This window comes from Cajanus cajan, chromosome 5, assembly GCF_000230855.2.
Source record: "Cajanus cajan strain Asha chromosome 5, NIPB_CcT2T_4, whole genome shotgun sequence".
Lineage (NCBI taxonomy): Eukaryota > Viridiplantae > Streptophyta > Magnoliopsida > Fabales > Fabaceae > Cajanus > Cajanus cajan.
The window spans coordinates 53,852,681-53,878,172 of NC_138521.1; the positions used below are offsets into that span (position 1 = coordinate 53,852,681).

A 25,492-nucleotide genomic window follows, 5' to 3' on the forward strand; every position below is an offset into this window, starting at 1 on the left:
GTACTCTAATGAGACTTGAGACTCATCATGATGGTTTATGTTGTTATTATGATTATTAGAGATAACATCAATGTCGGTATTATGTGTGGAAACAGGAATATCAGTAAATAAGAAATCAAAATTGTTAGTGTCAATCATATCATGATCAAGATCAGGAACATTAAATTTGTCATGAAAAGGAAAAACATCTTCATAAAACAAAACATTCCTGGATATAAAAATGTTTCTAGTGGATATATCCATCACAAGATATCCTTTAGTGCCATGCTTGATGCCTAGAAAAATACCTTTGGAGGCTCTGGGGTCAAGTTTGTTTCTATTTTGGGACAATGTGCCAGCAAAACAAAGACAACCAAAAACCTTTAAATCCAATAATGAAGGTGACTGGTCATACAACATTTGAAAGGGAGAACAATTGTTTAAAACAGGAGATGGCAACCTGTTAATAAGATGTACAGCATAGCTAACAGCATAATTCCAAAAAACTTTAGGTAAATTAGAATGAAAAAGAAGGGATCTAGTAACATTTAATATGTGCCTATGTTTTCTTTCTACAACAGAATTTTGTTGTGGAGTTTCTATGCAAGAAGTTTGATGTAGGATTCCATGTTGAGCATAAAAATCATGCATGAGAAACTCAGATCCATTATCAGTCCTAATGGTTTTAATTCTTTTATTAAACTGAGTTTCAGTCAAAGCAACGAAATCATGAATAAGTTTTCTGGTTTCAGCTTTGGATTTCATAAGAAAAGTCCAAGTATGTCTAGAGAAGTCATCCACAACAGTGAGAAAAAATCTATGTCCATGAATAGAAGTAATTGCAATAGGTCCCCAAATATCCATGTGAACAAGTTCAAAACAGGAAGATGATTTAGAGTTACTAACAGGAAAAGGCAGCCTAGATTGCTTAGCAAAATGACAGTAATCACAAACAGTATTGTCATTGAACTCAACATAAGGAGAATGTTTCTTCACAATTTTTAGAACTTGGTAAGATGGATGACCAAGTCTAAAATGCCACAAATCAAACATGTTCTTACTATGTGTCTTAGAAACAAAAGTGGAATTACAAACAGAATTGGAATGAGATACACAAGGATTATGCATCAAATAAAGGTGTTAGTTAGCTTTAGCAAGCCCAATCATCCTCTGGGTAGTTGGGTCCTACATGACACAGAAGTTCTTGTCAAAAATTAGCTTGCAATCTAAAGCTTCACTAACCTTTTGAACAGAAATGATGTTATATTTGAAATCTGGTATGTAAAGTACATTATCAAGAGAAAAAATGTTAGGAAAAGTGACAGTTCCAGAGATATGTGCAACAGAAAAATTTCCATTTGGTAATTTAATTTGAATAGGATTTATAAATTGATATTTAGTAAAATAACTCAAAGAACTGCATACATGTTCAGTAGCTCCAGTGTCCAGAATCCAAATACTGGGTAGGAGAAGATCACCTGTTTTATGCTGCCGCTGGTGGGTAAACTGAAGTGCGGTTTCATCATTGTCCTTATGAATTAATTGGTTAACCGTAGGCCCCTGAGGTTCCTGATTCCCTTTTTTGATCATATCAAGAAGTATATTGAACTGTTCTTGGCTAATACTAACAAGAGAATCTTTGGAATTACTATTTGAACCCACATTTTCCTGCATTTCAGGTGTCTTGCTTGTACTAAGATTATTAATAGATTGCACGTTTTTATTTTTGAACTTAAAATTTGGTGGAAAGCCATGCTTAAAATAGCAAGTATCTACAGTGTGGTTTTCCTTACCGCAAAAGCTACAAACCTTATTGGGTGTATTACTTCGACCAAAGGATCTGTTTCTATTTTTGCCAGCAAATCCTCCACCTTTACCAGCAAAATTCCCTTTCCAATTATTAGCGGTATCAGTGGTGGCTGCAAGAACTTTTGATTCTTGGATGATTGGATTGCTCAATTGTCTTTCTTGTTGGAGAGCATGAGAAAAAGCTTTACTTATGGAAGGAAGAGGCTCCATCATCAAAATTTGACTCCTCACTGTGTTGTATTGATCATTAAGACCCTTGAGAAAGCAAATAACATACTCAACTTCTTTATTCCTTTTTACGGTGCTGGCAAATTTGCAGCTGCATTTGACGTTGCATGTGCAGGAAGGTGTTTCTCTGAGGACTTCCAATTCCTCCCACAGAGTCTTCAATTCAGTGTGATATGTGGAAACAGATCTATCACCTTGTTTAATGGAATGGATTTCTTGAAGAAGGTCAGAGATTCTAAAGTAATCACCCTTGGAGAATCTGTCCTTGAGATCTTCCCATAAATCTTGTGCACTCTCAAAATAGACTATACTTTGAGCTATTTCTTGTGACAGGGTTCTTGTGATCCACCCAAAAACAGTGGTGTTACATCTGACCCAAGAATCATAAAGATGGTGTGAAATTCCTGGGTTCTTGATGCTTCCGTCTACAAACTTGAATTTATTCTTTGATTGGAGTGCCCTCTTCATGTTTCTGTACCATGTGTGATAATTCGTCCCATCGAGGCTTGGAGTAGCGATAATGGCACCTGGATTCTCTCCTGGGTGGAGATAGTAAGGATTTGAGGATGGATCAGTAATGTTGTTGGTGCCTCCATTTTGGTTTTTGCCTGGTTGGTCTTCGATTATTTCTTCTTCAGCCATGGATGCGGAAATACGTGGCAGAGCTCTCACAGGGAGAGCTCTGATACCATAAAGGAGTATGACAGCACGTGGAAGAGAGAACAAAGGAAAATTATATTTTGTATATTCATCATAATGGTATACATCAGTGGAGAGGCTATATATATACAAGAGCTAAAAACACCTAATGGAATAACTAATCCTAACAGAATCTAATTAACAGAATTATTAGAATAGAAAAACAGATAAACAGATAATGAAAAACTTAAACAGTCTTATTAGCTATTAGTGGGATAAGATTAAGAATACCAGCACATAATTGAAAACTACAATCATAAATAGTTCCACACTTGTCCTTTAAATCAAACTATGAATTCAATCTCCATTTTAAATATTTCATAATAGAAAATATCACTTTATTTCTAAAATGAGGCTTCATAAGAAAGAGTAACACTTCTTAATTATAAAAAAAAAAAAATGCTGGAGAAGAGATGGGCCAGTCATATGGGCTTGAAATTATTAAAGGTACAATAAGGCCTCAGTCGTTAAGAAGCGTGCGTGAGTGCGTACATCCATTTGTTTCTGGAAAAAATTGTTGGGCCGATTGGTGGGCCTGGGCCTGGTCATTACGAAGAAGTGTAGAGAGAACGATCCAGAATTTGGAATATTTAGTTGGGCATAAAAAAAGGCAAAGGGAATAAAGGCAAGAAGGCGTGTTAGAAGCGAAAGGAAAAGGGAATAAAGGGAACCAAAGGCTAAGCTTCACATTTTGTCTTTGACTCACTCTTCCACAACAAAGTTAACACCTTCACCTACATTTTCTCACCACTTTTCTTCTTCTTCTCTCTGCAATGGCAACCGCTACCAAACACCAAAAACTACCCCTTGAACAAAACCAACAAGACCCAAACAAGTTCTACTACCACTTCATCTACAAAGCCACACTTGTCCTCTTCTTCTTCGTTATTCTTCCGCTCTTCCCTTCACAAGCTCCCCAATTCATCAACCACTCCCTCCTCACCAGAAACTGGGAACTCCTCCACCTTCTCTTCGTCGGCGTCGCCGTCTCCTACGGCCTCTTCAGCCGTCGAAACCACGACGCTGACAAAGACAACAACAACAACAAGTTCGACACTGCACAATCTCTTGTCTCAAGGTTCCTTCAAGTCTCTTCGTTTTTCGAGGATGACGTAGAAAGTGAAAGCCCAGTTGAGTCCGATGAAACAAAAGTCCAAACGTGGAACAACCAACACCATAGGAACCAACCCGTGCTTGTGGTAGCTCCACGCTTAGACCACACTGATTTTGATCACCTCAGCCCCGAGAAGCCTTTGCTTTTACCTATTCGAAGCTTGAAGTCTCGTTTATCTGATGAGGATGATGATCATGTTGTTGATGTTCAATCTCTCAACAGCTCAACCAGCTCCAAAAGATTTTCAAGCAATACAAATGCAGAAGTTGAAGCTAATGATGTTGATGTACGGTCTTTACATAGGTCAACCAGTTCTAAAAGATTTTCGAGCAGTTCCGAAGATGTTGATGTTCAATCTCTGAGCAGGTCCACAACCTCTAAAAGATTTTCAAGCAGAAGTTTGAATAGGAATTCGGAAGTTGAAGATAAAAAGAAAGAGAACGTGGCGGTGCTTCCTTCTCCCATTCCATGGCGTTCTCGATCAGGAAGAATGGAACCTAAACAAGAAGAAGCTGATGATGCATTTAACATGGTGCTTCCTTCAAAGGAGGAATCTCGTCTTGTGAAGTCTCAAACTTCGTCACGTGCTTCTTCTAGAACACGTTCTTTGTCTCCATCACCAAACCTCGCTCCTTTTTCATCGGAATCACTAGCAAAGAACGCAGAGGATTTGGTGAGGAAGAAGGGGTTTTACAAGTCTTGTCCACCACCACCTCCACCACCCCCACCAATGATGTTTCACAAATCAATTTCCATGAGGCCAAGGTATGGTGAAGCACCTTCCTTTGATAAGGAGCTGAAGCGAACCTTCACTATGTCAGTAGGAGAAAATAAAAAATTTCATGAGGAAAAACCACCCATGCAACGCACGTCGTTTAAAAGTGATCACAAGTTCATGGGACATGCAAACGTGCCTCTTGTTTCTGAGCCAGTTGAGAAAAAAGGCTTTCTTAATAAGGTACTTGTGGAGGAATCTGATAATGATGATGAAGAGGTAGATGATGATGATGATGATGAAGACACAGAAACCGAGGATGATGATGTTGGAGGAGAAAGAATCGTGATTCTTCAGAACGAGGACAATGGGAAAGGTCCACCTCTCAATGGTGGAGAAAGTTCAAAAACAGATGAAGCTTCTTTTGGAACTATGAGCGATGAAGGACCAGATGTGGATAAGAAGGCTGATGAATTCATCGCCAAGTTTAGAGAGCAAATAAGGCTTCAGAGAATTGAGTCCATCAAGAGGAGTACAAAGAGTGCAAGAAACTCCTCAAGGTAATAAATAACAGTGAAGATCGATATATATACTTATGTTTACTAATTACAACATTAGTTAAATGGGATGTAATTAAATTGACGTGGATGTTTCTTTCCACATCTTAAGGTATAATTGGATTTATGTCCTCTTCCCCATTAATATTATGCTATAGACAGGTATACTGATTTAACCTACGCTAGGCTAAAATTTCAATTTGTTGGTTTTAAATGACAATTTCTGATTTGAACACGAATTTGGCCATTTGTTCAGTTATCATTAGCAACTTGCAGAGTCGGAAAAGACTAATAACACATTAGCACATTTTACTGTTGGTTGAATTTAATTGAAATCACAACAAATTTTGTGGGTTTCTTTATTATGAAGTGTTTCACTTGTAATTTTTTAGTTTTCAGTAAACTTTAATTAATAATAGAATATATTAAAAGAAGTTTATTGGAAAAATGTTCTGTTAGCTAGGACTCCCCATCTAGCTAGTGACTCTTGATTTGTAAAAATTGAAATGCATTATTATCATGAAAATTGGAGTACTTTGAGTTCTCATTTTAATGCGAGATAGTGCCAGGGATGGTATGAATTAAAACGCAAACAATTACGCTCATCTTATTTTCCTTTGGATGTTGTTAGTTGTTACTTGTTCTGTGAAGTGTTAATTCACTTCTGTGTGAAAAACATGGAAGCTTTGCAAATGGGTTTGTTGTTCAATTCACATCAATATCAATAATCGGGATTGAAGATGTGATATACTTTAGAGGACTAATTATTGATGTGATAGTGGCGCAAACCTTTTGTACGATGAAATGAGTGGTGAAAGTTAATTGGTATTTCATTCATTCCATTGAAGTTTGTGACCATTATGAGAGTGGGGGGAGTGGAATCAATGTTTCATTCATTGCTTTGTTTGTCTCTGTTTTGTGTCTTACCCTCGGAGATACATTACAATTAAAAACAAATAAAAGGAATGATGTTATTACTCTTATTATTGTTCTTTTTTTTCTTTTTTCTTTTTAAGTAGTTTACAAGTACAACAGAACTGTTTCTCATGGCCAATAAAATTGTGTTTTTATCAAATACACACCAAAATTTTTCTCAATACAAAATAAAAATTGCATTAGTAATTGTTTCCTGCTTTAAACAATTTCGTTTTTTCCACCCATGACTCATCCAAGTCAAATGTGTCACAATGGAGTCCTAAATTTTTTTGGTAACTTGGGTCTAGGAAAAATAATTATAAAAATTTAACCATTTTTGAGACATAAGAAAAATTGTCTTAACAACACAAAATAGAGAATTATTCTCCTTTTATTTTTTTTTTCTATTACTTACATTATGGTCGCTATGTTATAATTTAGTTTGAGTTTTCAACTTACACATGTATAATACTGAGTTGGTATAAGGGTCTCCAAGAAATGAACAAGGTTTCCTCCTTGATTATTCTAATGGAATATTCTTGACAATTAATGAATGTGTGACATCTATACAAAAATTTACTCCTTGATCTATTGGAAATCTGGCAAAAATTATACATTATCTATATATATAATCAAAATAATATATATAAATGAGAGACAACTTAATTTTACAAAATAATTTTATAGGATTGAATTAATTCTAAAATTTATATTCTTAAAATTGTAAATTGCTAGAGAAAAGCATATAAAAGAGTGTTGTCATGTTTTTAGCTTTTGTGACATTAAATTTCCTTCACTTTCTTTTGCCAATAAATTTCTTTTAGTTTTTGGGCATATAAAAGATTGGTGCAATCAAATGCATCTTCGTGTCACATTACTTGTCGGCACAAAATGAGAAAAAAGAAGTAAGAAAGGTCATCTCACCACAAATTCATTGACCAACCATTTGTTTTCCTTATATATGTAAATAACAAAGCTTAGATTGGGTGGACAACGAATTACGTAGCAGTAACACTATACCGGATGATAGATTATGTGACTTGTGTGTGTGGATGACAACCACAGTGAATAGACAAATAAACAATTATTAACTGGGGTGAAGGGTGAGATAACTTATAATGTGAATTTGAAGATGCAGTGTTTGAAGTTTTGAAGGAAAGTCTGAAATCATGCTCATTCAAAAATGTGTGAGAGACAAGAGAAAGACCCGTGAAATTGAAAAAAATTGTTGGTCAGATACTAAAAAAACTCACAATGTTTTAGGTTGAAATGTCTTCGATTCTTGAATTAAACTATCCATGTAAACTTTAATCAAGTTGGAAACAATTTAACCTAATAATTAAACCCAAAATAAACCAATTTAATTTGAATTAGTTTTGAAAATTCAACAGACCGATGTAATTCGATAATTTATATCATGCAACATATTATCCTATAGTCCAAAATAAAATTCCATTAATTTCATTCTAAAAGTTATATATATATATATATATATATATATATATATATATTAAATTTCAACGATCTAATTTTTAAATTAAAATTTTTTAATATATGAATCAAGTTTATAAATTTGTAAAAAAAATTTAAAATTATTTAATACTTCATTTTATTAATTTAATTTTTATGTATATATGTGTGTACCTATAAGTCCATGTGTGTGTTAAGATAGATTGTTTATCTGTCTATGATTGTGAATGTGTAAGATAGATTGGATCGATATCTAGTTGTATCAAGTTAAACAATAATAAAAGTTATAATTTAAATGTAGGTTATCTTGGACTTAATATATTTAAATTGAGTTAAATAACTAGAAATTTTTAAAACAATATTTATTTTTTTTAGTTAAATTTTATTTTTTGATGTTTTTCTTAGATTTTTTCTTAATTTTTAATATGTATATATTCTATTAGTTAAATGGACTAATGAACTAATCTACTAACAATTGTCCCAAAATGGTTTGCATTACATGCGGGTCAATAACTTCATGGGGTCGTTTGTTTTTCTTTCAACCTAGCTTAACTCATAAAATAGTACTCCCTTGTGTTATAAAAAATAAGGCTAAATACCTATTTTGGTCTTTTATAATCTTTTTTATTTCAATTTAGTCCTTCATTAATTTTTTGTCTCAATTTGGTCCCAAACTAATTAATTGGTTTCAATTTAGTCCCTAATAAATTAATTGGTTTCAATGTAGGACTTCCGTTCAAATTTCTTTAACGGTGTTAACTATTGGCTACGTGGATGCATAGGTGGATGTCACGTGGATGACACGTGGATGCCAATTGTGTTGAAAACACCTGGAACCAGAACGGCCCGTTCTGAAACCAGAACGGACCGTTCTGGATGCCTTTTTGGTATGTTAATTTTGCATCTGAAACGGGCCGTTCCAGATGCAAAATTAACACACCAAGAGTGGAGCAGAACGGTCTGTTCTGGAATCAGAACGGCACGTTCTGGGTTCAGAACGGGCCGTTCTGGAATCAGAACGGTCCGTTCCAAAACTGATAATAGAATATTAATTTTTAATTTTATTAAAAAATATAATAATTTTGAAAATTATTTTTTTATGGTAAAAATTTTAAAATTATTTATTTTTATTAAATACAATTGTCTTATAAATAGAGTAATAACTTTTTCTTTTTCTTTTTCTATCTGAAAAAATATTTAAGTGTCACTTTATAATTTTTTGTAACTTATTTAAAATTAGAGGAATAAAATGATAAAATTTAATAAGATAAACATAATAAAATTATTAATTTATTTTATTTTAGAGTTCTCTAAATTTTTATATTCATTTAAAACAAAAATATTTTATATGTTAATTTGAATTAATTTAACGAAGTATCATATGATTTTTAATTTTTTAAAATTTTTTATAAATTGAATCTATACATGAAAAGCTTTTTAATTTAACAATTAAATTATTAAAAATTTAATATAGAACATTAATTATTAAATAGAATAAATTTATCAAGACTTATTCTTGAAATAAGTAAATTTTTTCTTCATTAAAAAATGAAGATAATTTTACCACATAAAAAATTAAACAATAAAATAAAATATTAAAAAATATTAATATATTTATTATATTAGATATAAAAACATAATTAAAATATAATTATATATATATATATATATATTTTTTATAAAATTATTAATATTTTATATATAATAAAAAAAAAGAATGAAAATTTTTTTAGTGAGGGCAAGTGCCCCCACTATGATTAACTTAGATTTGTCCTTGCATATAGTTGTGTGGTGAAATGTTAGTCATGTGTATCATCTTTCTTTACTTTAGGTTCTACACTGTATAGCCTAACTGTTTAGCAATTGAAGTTATCAATTTTCATTGACAATATTACCAAATTCAGTGTTTGACGGTGTTAATTGTTGGCCACGTGGATGCCACGTAGATACATAGTTGGATTTCACGTGGATGACTCATGATGCCAATTTTGCTGAAAACACCTGAAACCGAACGGGCCGTTCTGGTTGCACTTTTAGTGTGTTAATGTTGCACCTAGAACGGGCCGTTCCGGATGCAAAATTAACACACTAAAAGTGCAACCAGAACGGCCCGTTCTGGTTTCAGAACGGACCGTTCTGGTTTCAGAACGGACCGTTCTGGTTTCAGAACGGACCGTTCTGGTTCTAATGGTTTTCAAAAAATTTGTCATCCACGTGGCATCCACCTATGCATCTACGTGACATCCACGTGGCTAACAGTTAACTCCGTTAAAGAAATTTGGACGGAAAGTCCCACATTGAAACCAATTAATTTATTAGGGACTAAATTGAAACCAATTAATTAGTTTGGGACCAAATTGAGATCAAAAATTAATGAGAGACTAAATTGAAACAAAAAAAGATTATAAGGGACCAAAATAGGTTTTTAGCCAAAAAATAATGATACTTTTTTAAGTCTTAATTATAAGAAATAAATATTTACTTTAAGATTTAATAATTATATTAAAAAAATGTATCATCATGCAAGTGGATATTTTTATTAATGTAAATAATACAAATTATATTAATAAAAAATTATTTCTTAAATTAAGTGTATTGTCATATTATTGTTTAAATCAATCAATTCAAAAAGTATTTTTGTAATAAAATTTGTAGATTATAAGGTTGTTTATGGAAATGAATACCTTTCTTTATAGAAATGTATAAGGATGTTTATATTATATTATATTATATATATATATATATATATATATATATATATATTATAAATTATATATATTTATTTTGTTTTGACTCAAATAGTTAAAATTGTAAGTCATTAATTTTTTTTGCCTTATTTCAACCTTACTCTACATAGGGAGATAGATTCTATGCGTTTGTGAAAAAAAAAAATCGTCAAGTATAAGTTTCAAAAGGATTTAAGAGAATGGTTGTATTCCAAATCTAACTTTTGTAGAGTGTTACGAGGATTTAGATTCAATTTTCATTGCGACTATTATTTTTAATATTTTTTATCTTTAAAGAAAAATATCATAACATAAGTACAAGATTAATTCTAGAAAGAAATTATTTGAAACACCTTACCTTCTTAATTAAAAATTATACAACAAATTAATTTTGATATATGTTTAAATTATTTATTTTAACTTGCAAATATTTATTTGTAGTAATTAAATTAATCATTTAATAAAGAAAACTCATAAGGTGTAACACTCCATGTTTTATAAAATATAATATAAATATTTTATTAATAACTTTGATATTTTATTTTATTAATAGGAGCTTTAAATATTTGTTTTAATTATGTAATATATTTTACAACATATTATATGATTTTATTAAAAAATAGTATAATATATTATTAAAAAAGGAAGGGATCTTCAGGATAACTGTGCTTAATATGTTTTAACTAAAGGGTTAAAAAAAGTTAGATATTTTATATAAAAAAATGAGTTGTTTGATCAAATTACCTCTATTTTCATGTACGCACTTTAGAATTCGGAGAACATGAGTAGGAAGGAAATCACCTTGGAGTGGTACACTCGTCGTCTAAAGCTTATACAAGTAAGTGAGGACTGAGAAACCTCACTCTAGGTATGAATTTGTATGTTGAGTAGTAGGATTGACCTCAATATTATGTTTGTTATATGCTCATGTATGAAAGATTTTTCCAAATTGTATCTGTTTTACTTCTTATTCTCCTTATATGTTCTAATCGATGTGAATTGTATGTATTAGTAATTTTTAAAATTGGATTGTAAATTGTATGTTTAGATGTTCTTGTGGGTTCCTATGGGAACCTTAAAAGAATGCATTGGAGGTTGTATGAAGTAATTGTCAGAGTATGTAATTTTATGCATAAATTATGTTGTTTAGAATGTTTAAGTTATTACGCGGTTTAGAAAACTTTTATTGATTGAATCGTGTATTTTGGTGAATTGGTGTGTCTTTCATAATTTTTGTGTTTTCTGACGTGTGTGTTGTTTTTGACAAGTCGTCGAGCACTACTTGGGGCGCGTCGAGCATCATCAAGGCAAAGATCAAAGTTTGCTCTCGAGTTCTCTCACATCGAGTGTGGGATGACCCTCACTAGGCGCAAAAGCTCCAAGGGATTCCTTGTGATGCTTTCGTTGGGCGTGAGCTGACTCTCGTTGGGCGTGGATACTTTAGAGAGCTCTTGGTGGTGTTCTTGTCAGGAGTGGACTCGATCACGTCAAATGCGATTCAGAAAGAGGCCAACATGGTTCTCTAGATGACCTATGTTGGGCACGGGGCGTAGGCCGCTAAGCTTCGTCCTGCCTACAAACCTTCTATTGTTCTTCTATTAAATTTCATGTAGTTACTATATTATGATGTTGATGTGAATGTGGAAGGATATCTATATATGAGTACCTGAATATGAATGAATATAAGTAATGTGATATGAGAAATGTATGAGCTATAAAGTTATGAAATCATGATAATGTAATGCATTGAGTTTGATTGGCATGAATCATGGGAATAAAGATGATTTTTTTAAAGGGTGTGATATGGAATACATCGTCAGGAAAGGTCCCTTGTGTAAAAGCTTAGGAACTAACTTTGGGGATATCTCGATTTAGAAGTCTCAGTCCTGCCTTCGTGAGCATTCGATGTATCTTATGCAGTTTAGCTATCCTGACTAGACCCTGATAATATGTCCTTATAATGAGAGTGCTTAGAAGGTGTGACCTGACATGTATTCCTAGACTACTCTAGTGTATTGTTGACAACTATGCACAAGTATAAAGTTTTTACTGGCGCCACATGTATGATAACTTGTAGTCTATGTCTATTGTATATGCATTAAAATTATATTTGTTGTTGTTTATTCTATTGTGGATGAAATAAGTATGATGATGATGATGTGTGGTAGTGTATGCTATATCATGTTGTATGTGTTGTTTGTGTTTGCCTAGTCATTTTGCATTCATGCCTAGTAAGCCAGAGTGAAATATTTTTCACTCCATTTTCTTTTGTGTTGTCTTCTTGTGATTTTTGTAGGTAATCATTAACATGGTGTTGAGGATGCCGATGATGAGGCTTAATCCTCAATGTTGGTTTATGTTCTAATATGACACGTGACATCGAAAAATTAGTTAGGACTAATTAAGATTTGATTTTTTCTAGTTACTTTGAGTAGTTTAATTTTTTTATTTCTATTGTAATTGTTATTTCTGCTAAGTCTAATTTATGTTAAAATGTGATTCTTTCTATCTATATAGAGTTTGAGTTTTTTTTTATTTATACGAAATAATTTAGTTTTATATTATAATATGTGATATGGTATACAAGGTAAAGAGTGTCTCATAAAGTACTTATATTATAGTATTTTATAAGAAATAAATTTTTTAATTATATATATATATATTAGTAATAAAATAGATATATTAATTAATAATAAATGAATAATATACATGTGCATTGCATGAGTGCTATATCTAGTTAACAATACAAATTATACTCACTGATAAAAAAAGTTATTTCTTGAATTAGGTATATTTTCATATGATGTCACCATTATTTAAACCAACTAATTCAAAAAGTATTTTTGAAATGAAATTAATTCTATGAGATTATTAATAAAAACTGACCATCTTAACTTCTAAATTAGTTATTTATTTTTTTATATAAAAAATTGGTGGATATAATTGTTAAGCTTGTACAGTTAAAAACTTAGAATTAGCTTTGACATCTAGCAATACTTTAAAGGTTAAATTTTGAAATTCTAAAATTTCTTTACACTAAAAATGAATATTACTTGTTGGATCAAACACTTACCAATAGGTCAAAAATTATAGCTGATAATCAAGACACAAATTTTTCTACTTAACCGTAGTAGCCCAAGCACTACATATTTTAATTCTGACTTGACCTACTTAGGCCTCTGTCACGAGACAATTGATGAACCTAATAAACATTACTAACTTTCTAATTTTAATGCACTAAGTTAATTTTAAAATGTATGTTAATTTTAAATTAGTTTTTATTGTAATATGGATTTGAGTTTATCATTTTTAAAAGGTAGCAAGAGTATTTTAGATTCAACTTATTTTCAATATATATAATAATTATTTTAATATTATTTAAATTATGCTTATATATATATATATATATATATATATATATATATATATATATAATGAGTAAGGATCTATTAACATCATGTATAAGTCTAAAAATTGAATCCAATCCTATACCTTCAATAATTATTTGTATAATGTAAATTTAATTAATTCAACAGTTGAATTATGTGAAATTATACTCAAGATCATGTATATCATATTTGTTCTTACCGGAAATCTGCTGTAGAGCTGATCCGCCAGGTAAGATCGGTGAGCCTCCTTCGCTGGTACGCTTGATGCTCCAAGATGGGGGTGGTACCTGCAAAAGAGACTCTGATGCTAAAGTTAGTGTTTGTGGGAGTATTAGTCTCGTATAAATAATGCACGTACCTTAGTATGAATTAGGGTTTTACTGGGCCTTGGGCCCGAGATCAGTTATGACCTATTTGGGCGACGAGCTGACGTCACATAGCGCGTGTCCGAGGTCGTCTTGCGCTGTGATACCGAGCTGGGAGCTCGGCTTCGCAGTACGGATAGTACACTAGCCCCCCCGAGCTCCGAAGACCGTAGGTCAAGGAGTTAAGACTGAGCTCGTCAGGGAACAGTGACCTTTCACGTATGCCTGCCTATCATGATGCCATGTGTCATGGTCGAGCTGAAGAGCTCGGCAACAATGAGTTTACTGCTTGGTTAGGCTGATAAACCTTTGACCGAGTCAGCAGATTGGTGAGGGACAAGTCGGCAACTCGGCTGGCCAGTACACTTGCCCCCCAAGCACCGAGTGATGTAAGAGCAAAGGAGCTTTTGAGGAGCTCCCAAATTTTTTGTTTGAAGGTTCAAATTTGACCTTGTGATAGAACTAGGTGAGGAGATTGATGTTCCTTCACTTGATTCCATGCAAGGACCGAATGCTTCTTGAGGTTAATTCCTTGGATGAAGCTTGAATCTCCATGAAAGAAGCTTCAATGGAGGAGAAGCACCTTTGAGGAGGTTCGGTTACCTCTTGAAGAAGTGGAGAAGCTTGAGGAACCAAGCTTCTAGGAGAAGGAACTTTGAGAGAAAACTAGGAGAAGTTTTTCTCACGAATTTGACTCTTGAAAATGAGAGAGAATTTCTGAATTCTAAGTCTCATTAATGTCCAAAAGTGAAGGTTTAGGTCAGATTTACAATTATATAGGGAGAGGTAGCTTCTAGGAGAAGCTAACCTTAACCATGGTTCACTAGGAACCATGGTAAGGTGTAGCTAACCATCCATGGTTTCTAAAACTTGTAGGAGAAGCTAACCTTGACCATGGTTCACTTAAGAACCATGGTAAGGTCAGCCCACCCTACCAAGGTTTAGAAACTTGGAGGAGAAGCTTCAAAACTTGAAGAAGGAACAAGCAATTTTCGGCCAAGAAACTAAGGAAAGAGCTAGGCGGATTAGGCTCAAAAATGCTCCATGAATTATTTTGAAAATCTTTGATTTGGTTTAGTTAGGTTCATCATATGATGATGAGACCTAGCTAAATCAAATCTATGAAAAATTAGGAGCAAAATAAGTCTAATATGCAAAATTTTGCCTAGGCCCAATTCTGGCCCAATTGCTAGTCATACCCTCAAGCATTGCTAAATGCCACCCCTTTTTCCCTACTAAAAAAATATAAAATGAATTTATCAACAAAGGAGGTTAAATGGAGTTAAACTCTCCAAGTAACCTACCCTAAAAAAATTATACAAACACTAATTAAAAGCAAGTAAAGTGCCTCACAAATACAAAGGCAAAATTAGACCTATACAAAGGAACTATGTACAAAATATATGAAAAAGGTCTTTAAGATCATCCCATTCCTCTTGGTTCTTTTAGTATATCACCTCTTGGATTCCTTGGCCTTGGCCATAGTCTATCACCTTGTGATCTTCAAGGTTCGACCTCGACATCGGTTAAGAAAATGTGATCTCAAGGTTCGGACTCGACCTCGGTATATCAAGATTCGAACTCGACCTTGGTTAAGAAAATGTGATCTCAAGGTTCGGACTCGACCTCGGTTTAGAAAATGTAGTCTCAAGGTTCGGACTCGACCTTGGCATATCAAGGTTCGAACTCGACCTTAGTTAAGAAAATATGATCTCAAGGTCCAGACTCGACCTTTGGCATATCAAGGTTCGAACTCGACCTTGGTTAAGAAAATGTGTTCTCAAGGTTAGGACTCGACCTTGGCATATCAAGGTTCGAACTCGACCTTGGTTAAGAAAATGTGATCTCAAGGTTCGGACTCGACCTTGGCATATCAAGGTTCAAACTCGACCTTGGTTAAGAAAATGTGATCTCAAGGTTCGGACTCGACCTTGGCATATCAAGGTTCGAACTCGACCTTGGTTAAGAAAATGTAGTCTCAAGGTTCGGACTCGACCTTGGCATATCAAGGTTCGAACTCGACCTTGGTTAAGAAAATGTGATCTCAAGGTTCGGACTCGACCTTGGCATATCAAGGTTCGAACTCGACCTTGGTTAAGAAAATGTAGTCTCAAGGTTCAGACTCGACCTTGGCATATCAAGGTTCGAACTCGACCTTGGTTAAGAAAATGTGATCTCAAGGTTCGGACTCGACCTCGGTTAAGAAAATGTAGTCTCAAGGTTCGGACTCGACCTTGGCATATCATGGTTCGAACTCGACCTTGGTTAAGAAAATATGATCTCAAGGTTCAGACTCGACCTTGGCATATCAAGGTTCGAACTCGACCTTGGTTAAGAAAATGTGATCTCAAGGTTCGGACTCGACCTTGGCATATCAAGGTTCGAACTCGACCTTGGCAAGTCGTCATGGTTAATGTGCCAATACCAAAAATGTATGGGAATGGAGTTGCTTTATTGATTTATTTCTGAGGTGTGCCTCGTTAAAACCTTCCTTGGCCAAAAACCCTTTTCTTTAGTGGGAAAAAGGGCTGAGGAGGAAAAAGAGTACATCACCTGAATTTACAAGTTAAGAGAAATAAAATTTGAGGTAGGTGGAATTCCAGGTTCCAAATTTTCCTTTGGAGGGGTCTGTTCTTGCATCTCTCACCCCACCAAACAAGGTCGCCAACTTTAAATGTTTGTGGCTTGACCTTGGTCTTGCTTTCCTTATGGTTTGTTGCGAACCTGGTCACGAAAAGCAGAGTGCTCTTCCATCTGAATGTACCCTGCAGCTCAGGCATGGAGTTCGTCCATATCAAGAGGAGATCGTAGACACAGGCTATCCACGAAAGGTCCAGGCTTGAGCGACATGAGCATGGCGTGTAGGGCGACCTCGGGGTTCAATTTTCGAATCTTGACCGAGATATTGGCAAAGCGTTCCATGAACCCCCTTAGTGATTCGTCGTCGCCCTGTCTGAGACTAGCCAAGGCATATGATGTGACATGGTGAGGTCGACTCGTGGCATACTGCGCCGTGAATCGCCTTACCAGAGTGTCGAAGTTGTCTATTGACTCCATCGGCAGTTGAGTGTACCAGTTGAGCGCTGTCCCCTTGAGCGAGGTCGGGAAAACCCTACACAGAATAACATCTTTATTAGTGTATAGGTTTACCTGTGTAATGTACAGATCGACGTGCTCGTCTGGGTCTGTCGTGCCGTCGTAACGGTCGATGTGGAGAGGCTTCCATCCGAAAGGGAAAGGCGTTTCCATGATGCCATCCACAAAAGGATGACGACGGAAGGTCGCTTGATTTCCCGTGACGTGGGCAGGAGCATTGCTGACCTCGTGGGCCGACCTGTTCGCCGGTGCGTGAGATCGATGTGTGACAGGTCGGGGAGTGGGTGCCCTAGGCGCGGTTGGGGGTCGAGAGACTGAGTGCTCCTCTTCCTCACGTTGTTATTCGATGGAGGGGGTTGATCAGAAAGGCGCCGAGGAAGCTGGGCACGAATACGTTCATTCTCGACGCGCAACGCCACTAGGTCAGCTTTGTTAGCAGTACGGAGTGCCGCTAGGTCAGTTTTGTGCTTGGCACGCATGTTTCGCAGATCGACGTCGTGTTGTTGCCGCATCTGCTCGACCTGTTCTATCAGTCTTCTCAATGATGCTGCGTCACCCATGCTTGTCGCGTGATCAGCGTCGTCTGTTGCTCGTCTGCTATGGCTTCTGGTGAAAACCATACGGGTGGCCGATAAGAGCCGTCTTGATCGGCCCCACGGTGGGCGCCAAATGTTCTTACCGGAAATCTGCTGTAGAGCTGATCCGCCAGGTAAGATCGGTGAGCCTCCTTCGCAGGTACGCTTGATGCTCCAAGATGGGGGTGGTACCTACAAAAGAGACTCCGATGCTAAAGTTAGTGTTTGTGGGAGTATTAGTCTCGTATAAATAATGCACGTACCTTAGTATGAATTAGGGTTTTACTGGGCCTTGGGCCCGAGATCAGTTATGACCTATTTGGGCGACGAGCTGACGTCACATAGCGCGTGTCCGAGGTCGTCTTGCGCTGTGATACCGAGCTGGGAGCTCGGCTTCGCAGTACGGATAATACAATATTTTTCATGATTTTAAAATTATTTAATAGTTTATCACATTACTTTATTTTAACGTATATTATTCACATTACTTTACTTTATTTTACCAACCACCTTTTAAGGACAAAAAAAACTATCCCTTAAATGCTTAATTGTTTCTTTCTCTCTTGCTTCCGTTTTCTTATTTCTCTAAAACAGAAACCCTGCTCCCTCTTTCAAACACAAATTGTGACACCCATTTCACCCCAATACATGTAATATAAAAATATAAAGTAATAGTTTTCCCAACTCAGGTAAAATGATTCACAACTAAAATACTTTCAATATCCAAATAACTTTATACAAATATTTATAAAATATAAGTTCATAAATTTAACTAACAAATAAATATAAAATTCAAATACAATAAAATGAATAATCTAAAATCTCTTATCCCGATGTCACTATTAATATTAGAGCAATCCCATGACTCAAACATCTTGAATGTCACTCATGTCCGTATCTTCCTCACCCTAAAAATGACCATAAAACGTATGGTGAGAAAAAAAAAGACATCTATATGAAAAGCACACTAGGAAATCCCCATGAAACAATCTCAATTTGATATAATATGCAAACACAATATCCATCACTCAAGCATGATCAATATCATCAAACCTCAAGTCAATTACATTCCATTGCCCCATCACAATTCACATATGTACATATAAACAATTCGCAGATATAGACCGTGTCACATATACAGCACCGTATCACGCACATGCCTCTGTTGACGCATCATACGTTCATCGTGTCACACACAACTACACCGATGCATTCCACTACTGGCATCGTATCATGCATACAACCATACTGACGCATCACACATCTAGTACCTTATCACGCATACGGCCATGCCCACAATCTCACATAAATAACATCGAATCACGCACATGCCTGTACTGACGCATCTCACGTCTGGCACCGTGTCACGCATACGATTGTGCCCAATCATCATACCACAATTCACAATTCAATTTAATATCACAAATGCAACCAACATTTCCATAAAGCAATAGGTCATACACACATCTTGCATTACACAACTATTTATGCCACATCCGACATCCACCAAAATACACACATTAACCCATAAAATAAATCCACAATCATTTTAAAAATGCACAATATTAATTCAAGCTCGTGCCCAATGAAATTACAATTTTGCCCAACGTGGCTCAACCTGAGAGTCCCTGCTCTTACTCATGCCCGACGCTAGAAGATCGCGCCCAACATCAAGTTTGACAGAGACCTTCTCAAGGAATTGCGCCCGGTAAAATTATAATTTCACCCAGTGTAGAAATTCTGGAAAATCATATTAATCCTTTAAATGTACGCCCGACATTAGGAACTAGGCCCGGCACAGTCGTGAATTCCTTCAACCCAGAAACACAAACAAAACGCACCCAAAATCCACTGTCATCATACAATCATCCTCTTTACACTCCAATTGGTCAAAAGTTATCAAATTCACTCGAAAATACACTAGCATCCATCAATTGCCCAAAAACATGCATCAATTGTTCAAATCCCAATTCTCCAGAACCCTAACCTACTGGCACATTTTAAACAATTTCGTCTCACATCCTATGCATCCATTTCCAACAATCAATATCAAAAATGCAAACAAAAACCCACATAGAACTCATTGAAATTATCAAACATCCAAACAGAAACACGTATAAAATTACCAAAAATCCTAGGGAACTCTCCCTCTACCTATTCCCTCATGTGACTCTGCATATAAAGATCCATTTTCTCCTGTACTTGATTATGCAAATCTAATTAGTCTTGGTGTGATCTGAGACCGTTTTTGATTATTTCCCCTCAGAGTTCTCTATTCTCATATCTCCTGTTACTCCTTTAGAAATGCCAAAATGAAAAATTGATGAGGGTTACTCTGTCAACCGCTTCCTTTTCATTCCCTTGGGTCAGGTCAACCCAACCCAACTCAATTTCGACTTGTTTCTCCCTTTTCTCCAAAAAATAATTATTAAAATAAATACATATACAATATAAAACATTTTTCCTCTATAATAATAACAACAACAATAATAATAATAATATATTTATCACTCAAAATATAATAATATAATTTTAATATTAAAATATCCTATAAACTCAATCTTTTAGATTTTAAAATAAAATATATAATTTATCAAATCCCAAATTATCCCTTAAAACATATAAATAATTATTTAAAATGTTAATAAAAATATTTATTTAATACGTACAAAATAATTATTTAAAATGTATAAAATAATATTGACAAAATACTATATACTAATAATAGTATTTTAAAAAAGGGGTGTTACACAAATCTTCAACTCTCAAATGGCACCTAAAACTCTAGCTACTCGCAAGAGCACCAAGGTTCCCATGAAGGAATGCCTCAAGTTTAACTTTCTACTTAAGAAGAAAATAACAATGCTAAAACTACAAGATGATGGTTATCCAATTAAGCACTACATGGATAAGGCTGGATGAACAAAGTTTACAGGGTTAAAGTGCGACTATTTCCATGCTTTATGTACCTATTTCTAGGCATCTGCCAAAATGAAGCTTAATGCAATGGTGGGCCTGGTGGACCAATAGACGATTAGGGTTACTCCTTTAATCATCACCATTATGACGGGATGTCAGGAAGATGGTATAGCCTACTCTATTGACTAGGAGCAGGTTATTACTCGAGACCATGGATACTCTAGTCTACTCAACACCAAGATAGATTGAGAAGTCCCTCAACAACCTTCCAAATACTACACACATTTCTAGTATCAGTTAAAATTTTATCCATTGACTTCATACCTTACTCTATTTTGGCCACTTATAACACATATGGTTTGACCTGACCCTTGTACAGTTTCACACAACATATGGAGGAGACAACTTAAAAATAACTTTTCATTCAGGATGCAACTTACTCACGAAGGGGTTTTTATCTTTGGGCTCTTAGAGCACTACAACTCATATCCACACAATGAGATATTTTAATTTCTAAAATAACTTTACTCTCCCCTAATTTTTATGTATATCAACTTAAACATGTATCACATGTTTATACAACTTATCATCAAGCAACTTACTTCATACAACTTCAACAGTAAACAACTTTCAACTTAAAATCAACATACAACCTTCAACTTAAACAACTTAAATCATCATACATTATCATATATCAATATATGTTAATTCAAAAGACGATCTTGGATCTCTCAAGTTTTAATGATAACAAACAAAAGATTTTCTTTTTAAGCAAAGTCAAGTATTTACAAAGATACTATATTAGACGAAATCTGAAAAATATATATCATCTATAAGATGAAGAAAATCATACGAAATATACAATATGTCTCTATGCATTTGACGCATATTTCCAAATGAGACTAACATTAAATTCCATTAAATGTGTTATTCCTTAACAAATTGAACAAGAAAGAAGCTTTAGAATTCTCAAAGTCTATTAAAGAAGGAAAAGACAAAATATCCATTAGAAAAAAAAGTTAAATCCTGAATATCACAGAAAAGACTCTATAAAAGACTGCTCTGCGTTGACTTCAACTACTTTATGCTGACATAGCTTTTTCCATGCTCATTTTAGAAGGAAATGATGATAAGTAGTCTATTAGATTAGATAAAAGATACACATTTTGTTGAAAGACATTTAATGCGAGCATTAAATGCATCAACAGCAATCTCTAGGATCAACAAAGAAGACAGACGAAACAACTCTTGAAGCAAATTTTAAGTTCAACTCAAAGTTATCGTAACGATCATTTTCTTTAAAGTTACTATAAAAGGATCAAGCCTTCAAACAATAAGAAGAGTGTGAGACATATAGAATATAAGCGATAAAAGCAATTTACATCGACAAATTTGTATAAAGAAACATACAAAAACACATAAAACTGAAAAATTACATAGAAGCATTCTATTGTAAATCTTGCATATATTTCTTCATAGATTACTTGTGCTTTCATTGTTGATTACATCATGTCTAGAAGAGACAAAACAATTTTGTAATCATTCATTACCTTGTTATATGGGTTGGGCCTGGAGAGGGTTGGTTGAAAGAATACTTGTTGCTAAGCCTCGAGAGGCTTATGTGGAAGAATACTCAGTATTGAGCTTGAAAAGGCTTAGTTGAAAGAATACTTGGTGCTAAGCCTAAAGAGGCTTTTTTTCAAAGAATACTTAGGTAGTTGCTTGAATAGGCAAGTCAAAGACTATTTATGATTGAGCTAAAAGTGACTTGGTAAAAGAATACTTGTAACTTTGTGAAAGTTAGTGGAACTCAATTTGGTTGGATTGAGAAATGAACGTAGTCTCGGTAGTTAAGACAAACCAATATAAAAATCTCTGGTGCTTCATTCAACTCTTCTTCGATGCTTCGTCTGATAAGTCATTTTATTTTCACTGCACAAATGTGTGAGTTTTTTATACACACTATTCAACCCCCTTTCTAATATGTCTTTTCTCCACAATATATAATGAACTACATTCAACCTTCATCATATTTCATGTAAACAACCAACTCAATAAGATAAGTTGAAAAAATTATAAGTTCAAATGATAAATAAGTGCTTTAAATGTGAGATCAAAATTTGCTTTAAGCGAGCCAGGTCAGAGAACACCTCAAAGATGGTCACATCAACTCATTCTGAACTACTGAAATTCGCTCTAAGCGTCCACACTAAGTGCTCTAAGCAAGTCAAGTAGAGACTACCCTTGAAATAGTCTCACTGACTCACTTAAGCAACCTCGTGGGTGTTTCAAGCAAGTGAGCCCAGAAAACAACATGCAAGGTCAAGAATAGCTCACCAACTTGAGAAAACACTCAATCAATTCAAAAGATCCATACTTCCAACATGCAACTCAAATTTCAACACTTATACAATATAAAACAACTAAAAATCATCATAAAGGAGAACATGCAATCACTCAAGGAAGTAAAATCATTATTTTCTTTCCATTTTATCAAAAACAACTAAAAAACCAAGAACTCCAATCCTCACTTCTTCAAAATTAAACCATCAAAGCCACTAATGGGCAAATTAATGAAAGGAATCAACACATGCAACAAAATAAAAGTAATCTACAAGCTTCATTTACCTCGTATCTCTTATAATCAAGGGAAAGGAAGAAGAATGATGAGAACGAGGTCCTTTGAGCTTCATTGTATAACACTACCAACACCATATTCTCAACACTCCAGGCCTTGAATCTCCACTCAACTCCTACAAATGAGCTTTAGAGAAGAATGAAAGCGATCATGTGACGTCCGAAGGGAAAACAATTTTCCTCTGACTCCATAGCCTGTCTCCCTAACTTCTCTTTAACTTTCTTAAGAAAATGAACTTATGAAGTTCAAGTCTTAAGAAAACCTTATGTACATTCTCCTAAACTTAGTCAACTTTAACTTCAATTCAAAACAACTCTTAAACAACTAAATTCATAAGAATTCCTTAATCCTTAGAATTCTACAACAATTAAACTACCAAACATACAATTATTTATTTAATAAAATTAAATAAACAATAATAAGATTCACAATATTACACTAAAATCATTGTTAGATTAAATATCGATTATTAAACTAAATAAATAGTAGATGAAACATATATGAAATATTAAATCATAGAATGTAAACAAAATCACAAACACAAAATTACTATATATATATATATATATATATATATATATATATATATATATATATATATATATAAAATAATTTTGTGTTTGTGATTTTGTTTACATTCTATGATTTAATATTTCATATATATATATATATATATATATATATATATATATATATTATTTTTTTTGTGTGTGTGTGTTAGGATTTAAGATTTATATATATATTTATTTATTTATTTGAATTTAATTGATAATATAGATATTCAATTAATTTTTGTTGTAAGTAATTTCTTAATATAGTTTTATTATTAATTTTCATAAATTATTTTTATTTGAATTTTAAATCATGTAGTTATTAATATATTTTATTAATTTGTTTGTTTCATTTGCTAATACTTTATATTTTTAATATTTCTTTGGTTTTAATAATTTTTAGTATCAATTTATTTTATAATAACATTTATATATAAGAAAGTTTAGAAGAAAAAAATATCACAGAAGTTGTTCCCTTTATATTATTTTTTAAATATTTGTTTGGTTTTAATAATTTTTAGTATCAATTTAATTTTTAATAACATTTATATATAGAAAAGAATTTTGGAGGAAAGAATATCTCGTAAAAGCTGTTTCTTTTATATTATTTATAGATAGATTTCTCAAAATAAGTAAATCATGTCAGTAAAACAAGATTTTCATTTAGGTCATCTTTCACAAGTAAGACTTTAACTTATTTATATATTTTTAAGAAAAGACAGGATTTGAAATAAAAAATGGCAAGTGATGATCATTCGTGAAAATTTTTCCTTCATTTTTTATTTTTTATTTTTTATTTTTTATTTTTTATTTTTTTACGTTAAAATAATATTTTTACATTAAAATATTGTCTTCGTCTATGTATATAAGATTTCTTTTACTTTTTTCTTATCCTTTTACAAGTTATTTTTTAATTGTTATTTACATTAATTGCTACTTGCATATTATCTTCTTTTATAAGTCGTATTTCACATGTACACAACTTACCCATTTGGAGAATTTTTTTCAAAAAAATGGTCTATTTTGAGAATTTGAAGAAAAAAAATTACCCAGATACGTAAAGGGGCCTACACTCTCCTATAAAACATAAATACACGCTTAAGCAAGCAGTTAATGAAATTGGACAAACGTCACAAACCTATGACGATACCTTGGGAGATTTTTTTTTATAGCTTTGACTGCGACAGAAACTATTTTGGTCATTGGTAATAAGCGGTATAAAAAACTGATTCGACAACACAGCTTTGGATCATTGACCAAAATCTTATTGTTCAGCAACGTGTGGATCGACAAAGTCAGACTAAAACAAATATTCAGAATCAAGCACTTTAATGGCCAAAATTTATATTACGTGAGTAAAACCAAAGCCTCTACGAGCAACACGTACAAAGGCTAATCAATCATTCGTATGATCAAGTCCACTCAACAAACAGCTTTTTTTACTAGCTCAATTTTCAGAAAGGGAAACCCATGATGTATCCCCAGCAATTTTACTAAAAAAGAAATTTGCCCAAGTGCATGAGACAGTGAATAAATATGCAAAATAGATTCTTAATGAACAAATCTGAATATTAGGTCTCCCACAAAATGCATAAAACAGAAATGTATATTGCAATGACACAAACTATTATATGTGCAATGCAAATAAAGATAGACTGCTTGCCCTTATACATTAAAATCTGAAATTCTATTGAGCAATATTCAGTGACAGACAAAAAGCTAAATAGCAGTCATGCCTATCGTTGCT

At 33.6% G+C, this 25,492-nt stretch overlaps 2 protein-coding genes and 1 long non-coding RNA gene across 3 annotated transcripts; 1 reads left to right on the plus strand and 2 right to left on the minus strand.

Annotated features, from left to right (window-relative positions):
* Positions 1 to 1,164: 1,164 nt before the first annotated feature.
* Positions 1,165 to 2,658, minus strand: LOC109817883 (uncharacterized). Its single transcript, XM_020383234.2, has one exon. It carries the CDS (start codon positions 2,656 to 2,658, stop codon positions 1,165 to 1,167), a length of 1,494 nt encoding a protein of 497 aa, XP_020238823.2.
* A 725-nt stretch (positions 2,659 to 3,383) lies between these two features.
* LOC109808776 (uncharacterized) lies at positions 3,384 to 5,356 on the plus strand. The gene has a single exon (XM_020371912.3). The coding sequence runs from the start codon at positions 3,489 to 3,491 to the stop codon at positions 5,106 to 5,108; it is 1,620 nt and encodes a 539-aa protein (XP_020227501.2). The 5' UTR covers positions 3,384 to 3,488; the 3' UTR covers positions 5,109 to 5,356.
* A 12,979-nt stretch (positions 5,357 to 18,335) lies between these two features.
* Positions 18,336 to 23,664, minus strand: LOC145958367 (uncharacterized). The gene is made up of 2 exons (XR_014434105.1): positions 23,185 to 23,664; positions 18,336 to 22,488 (listed from the first exon to the last, which is right to left on the minus strand). It is a non-coding gene; the product is annotated as an uncharacterized LOC145958367 (long non-coding RNA).
* Between the last annotated feature and the right edge of the window lie 1,828 nt (positions 23,665 to 25,492).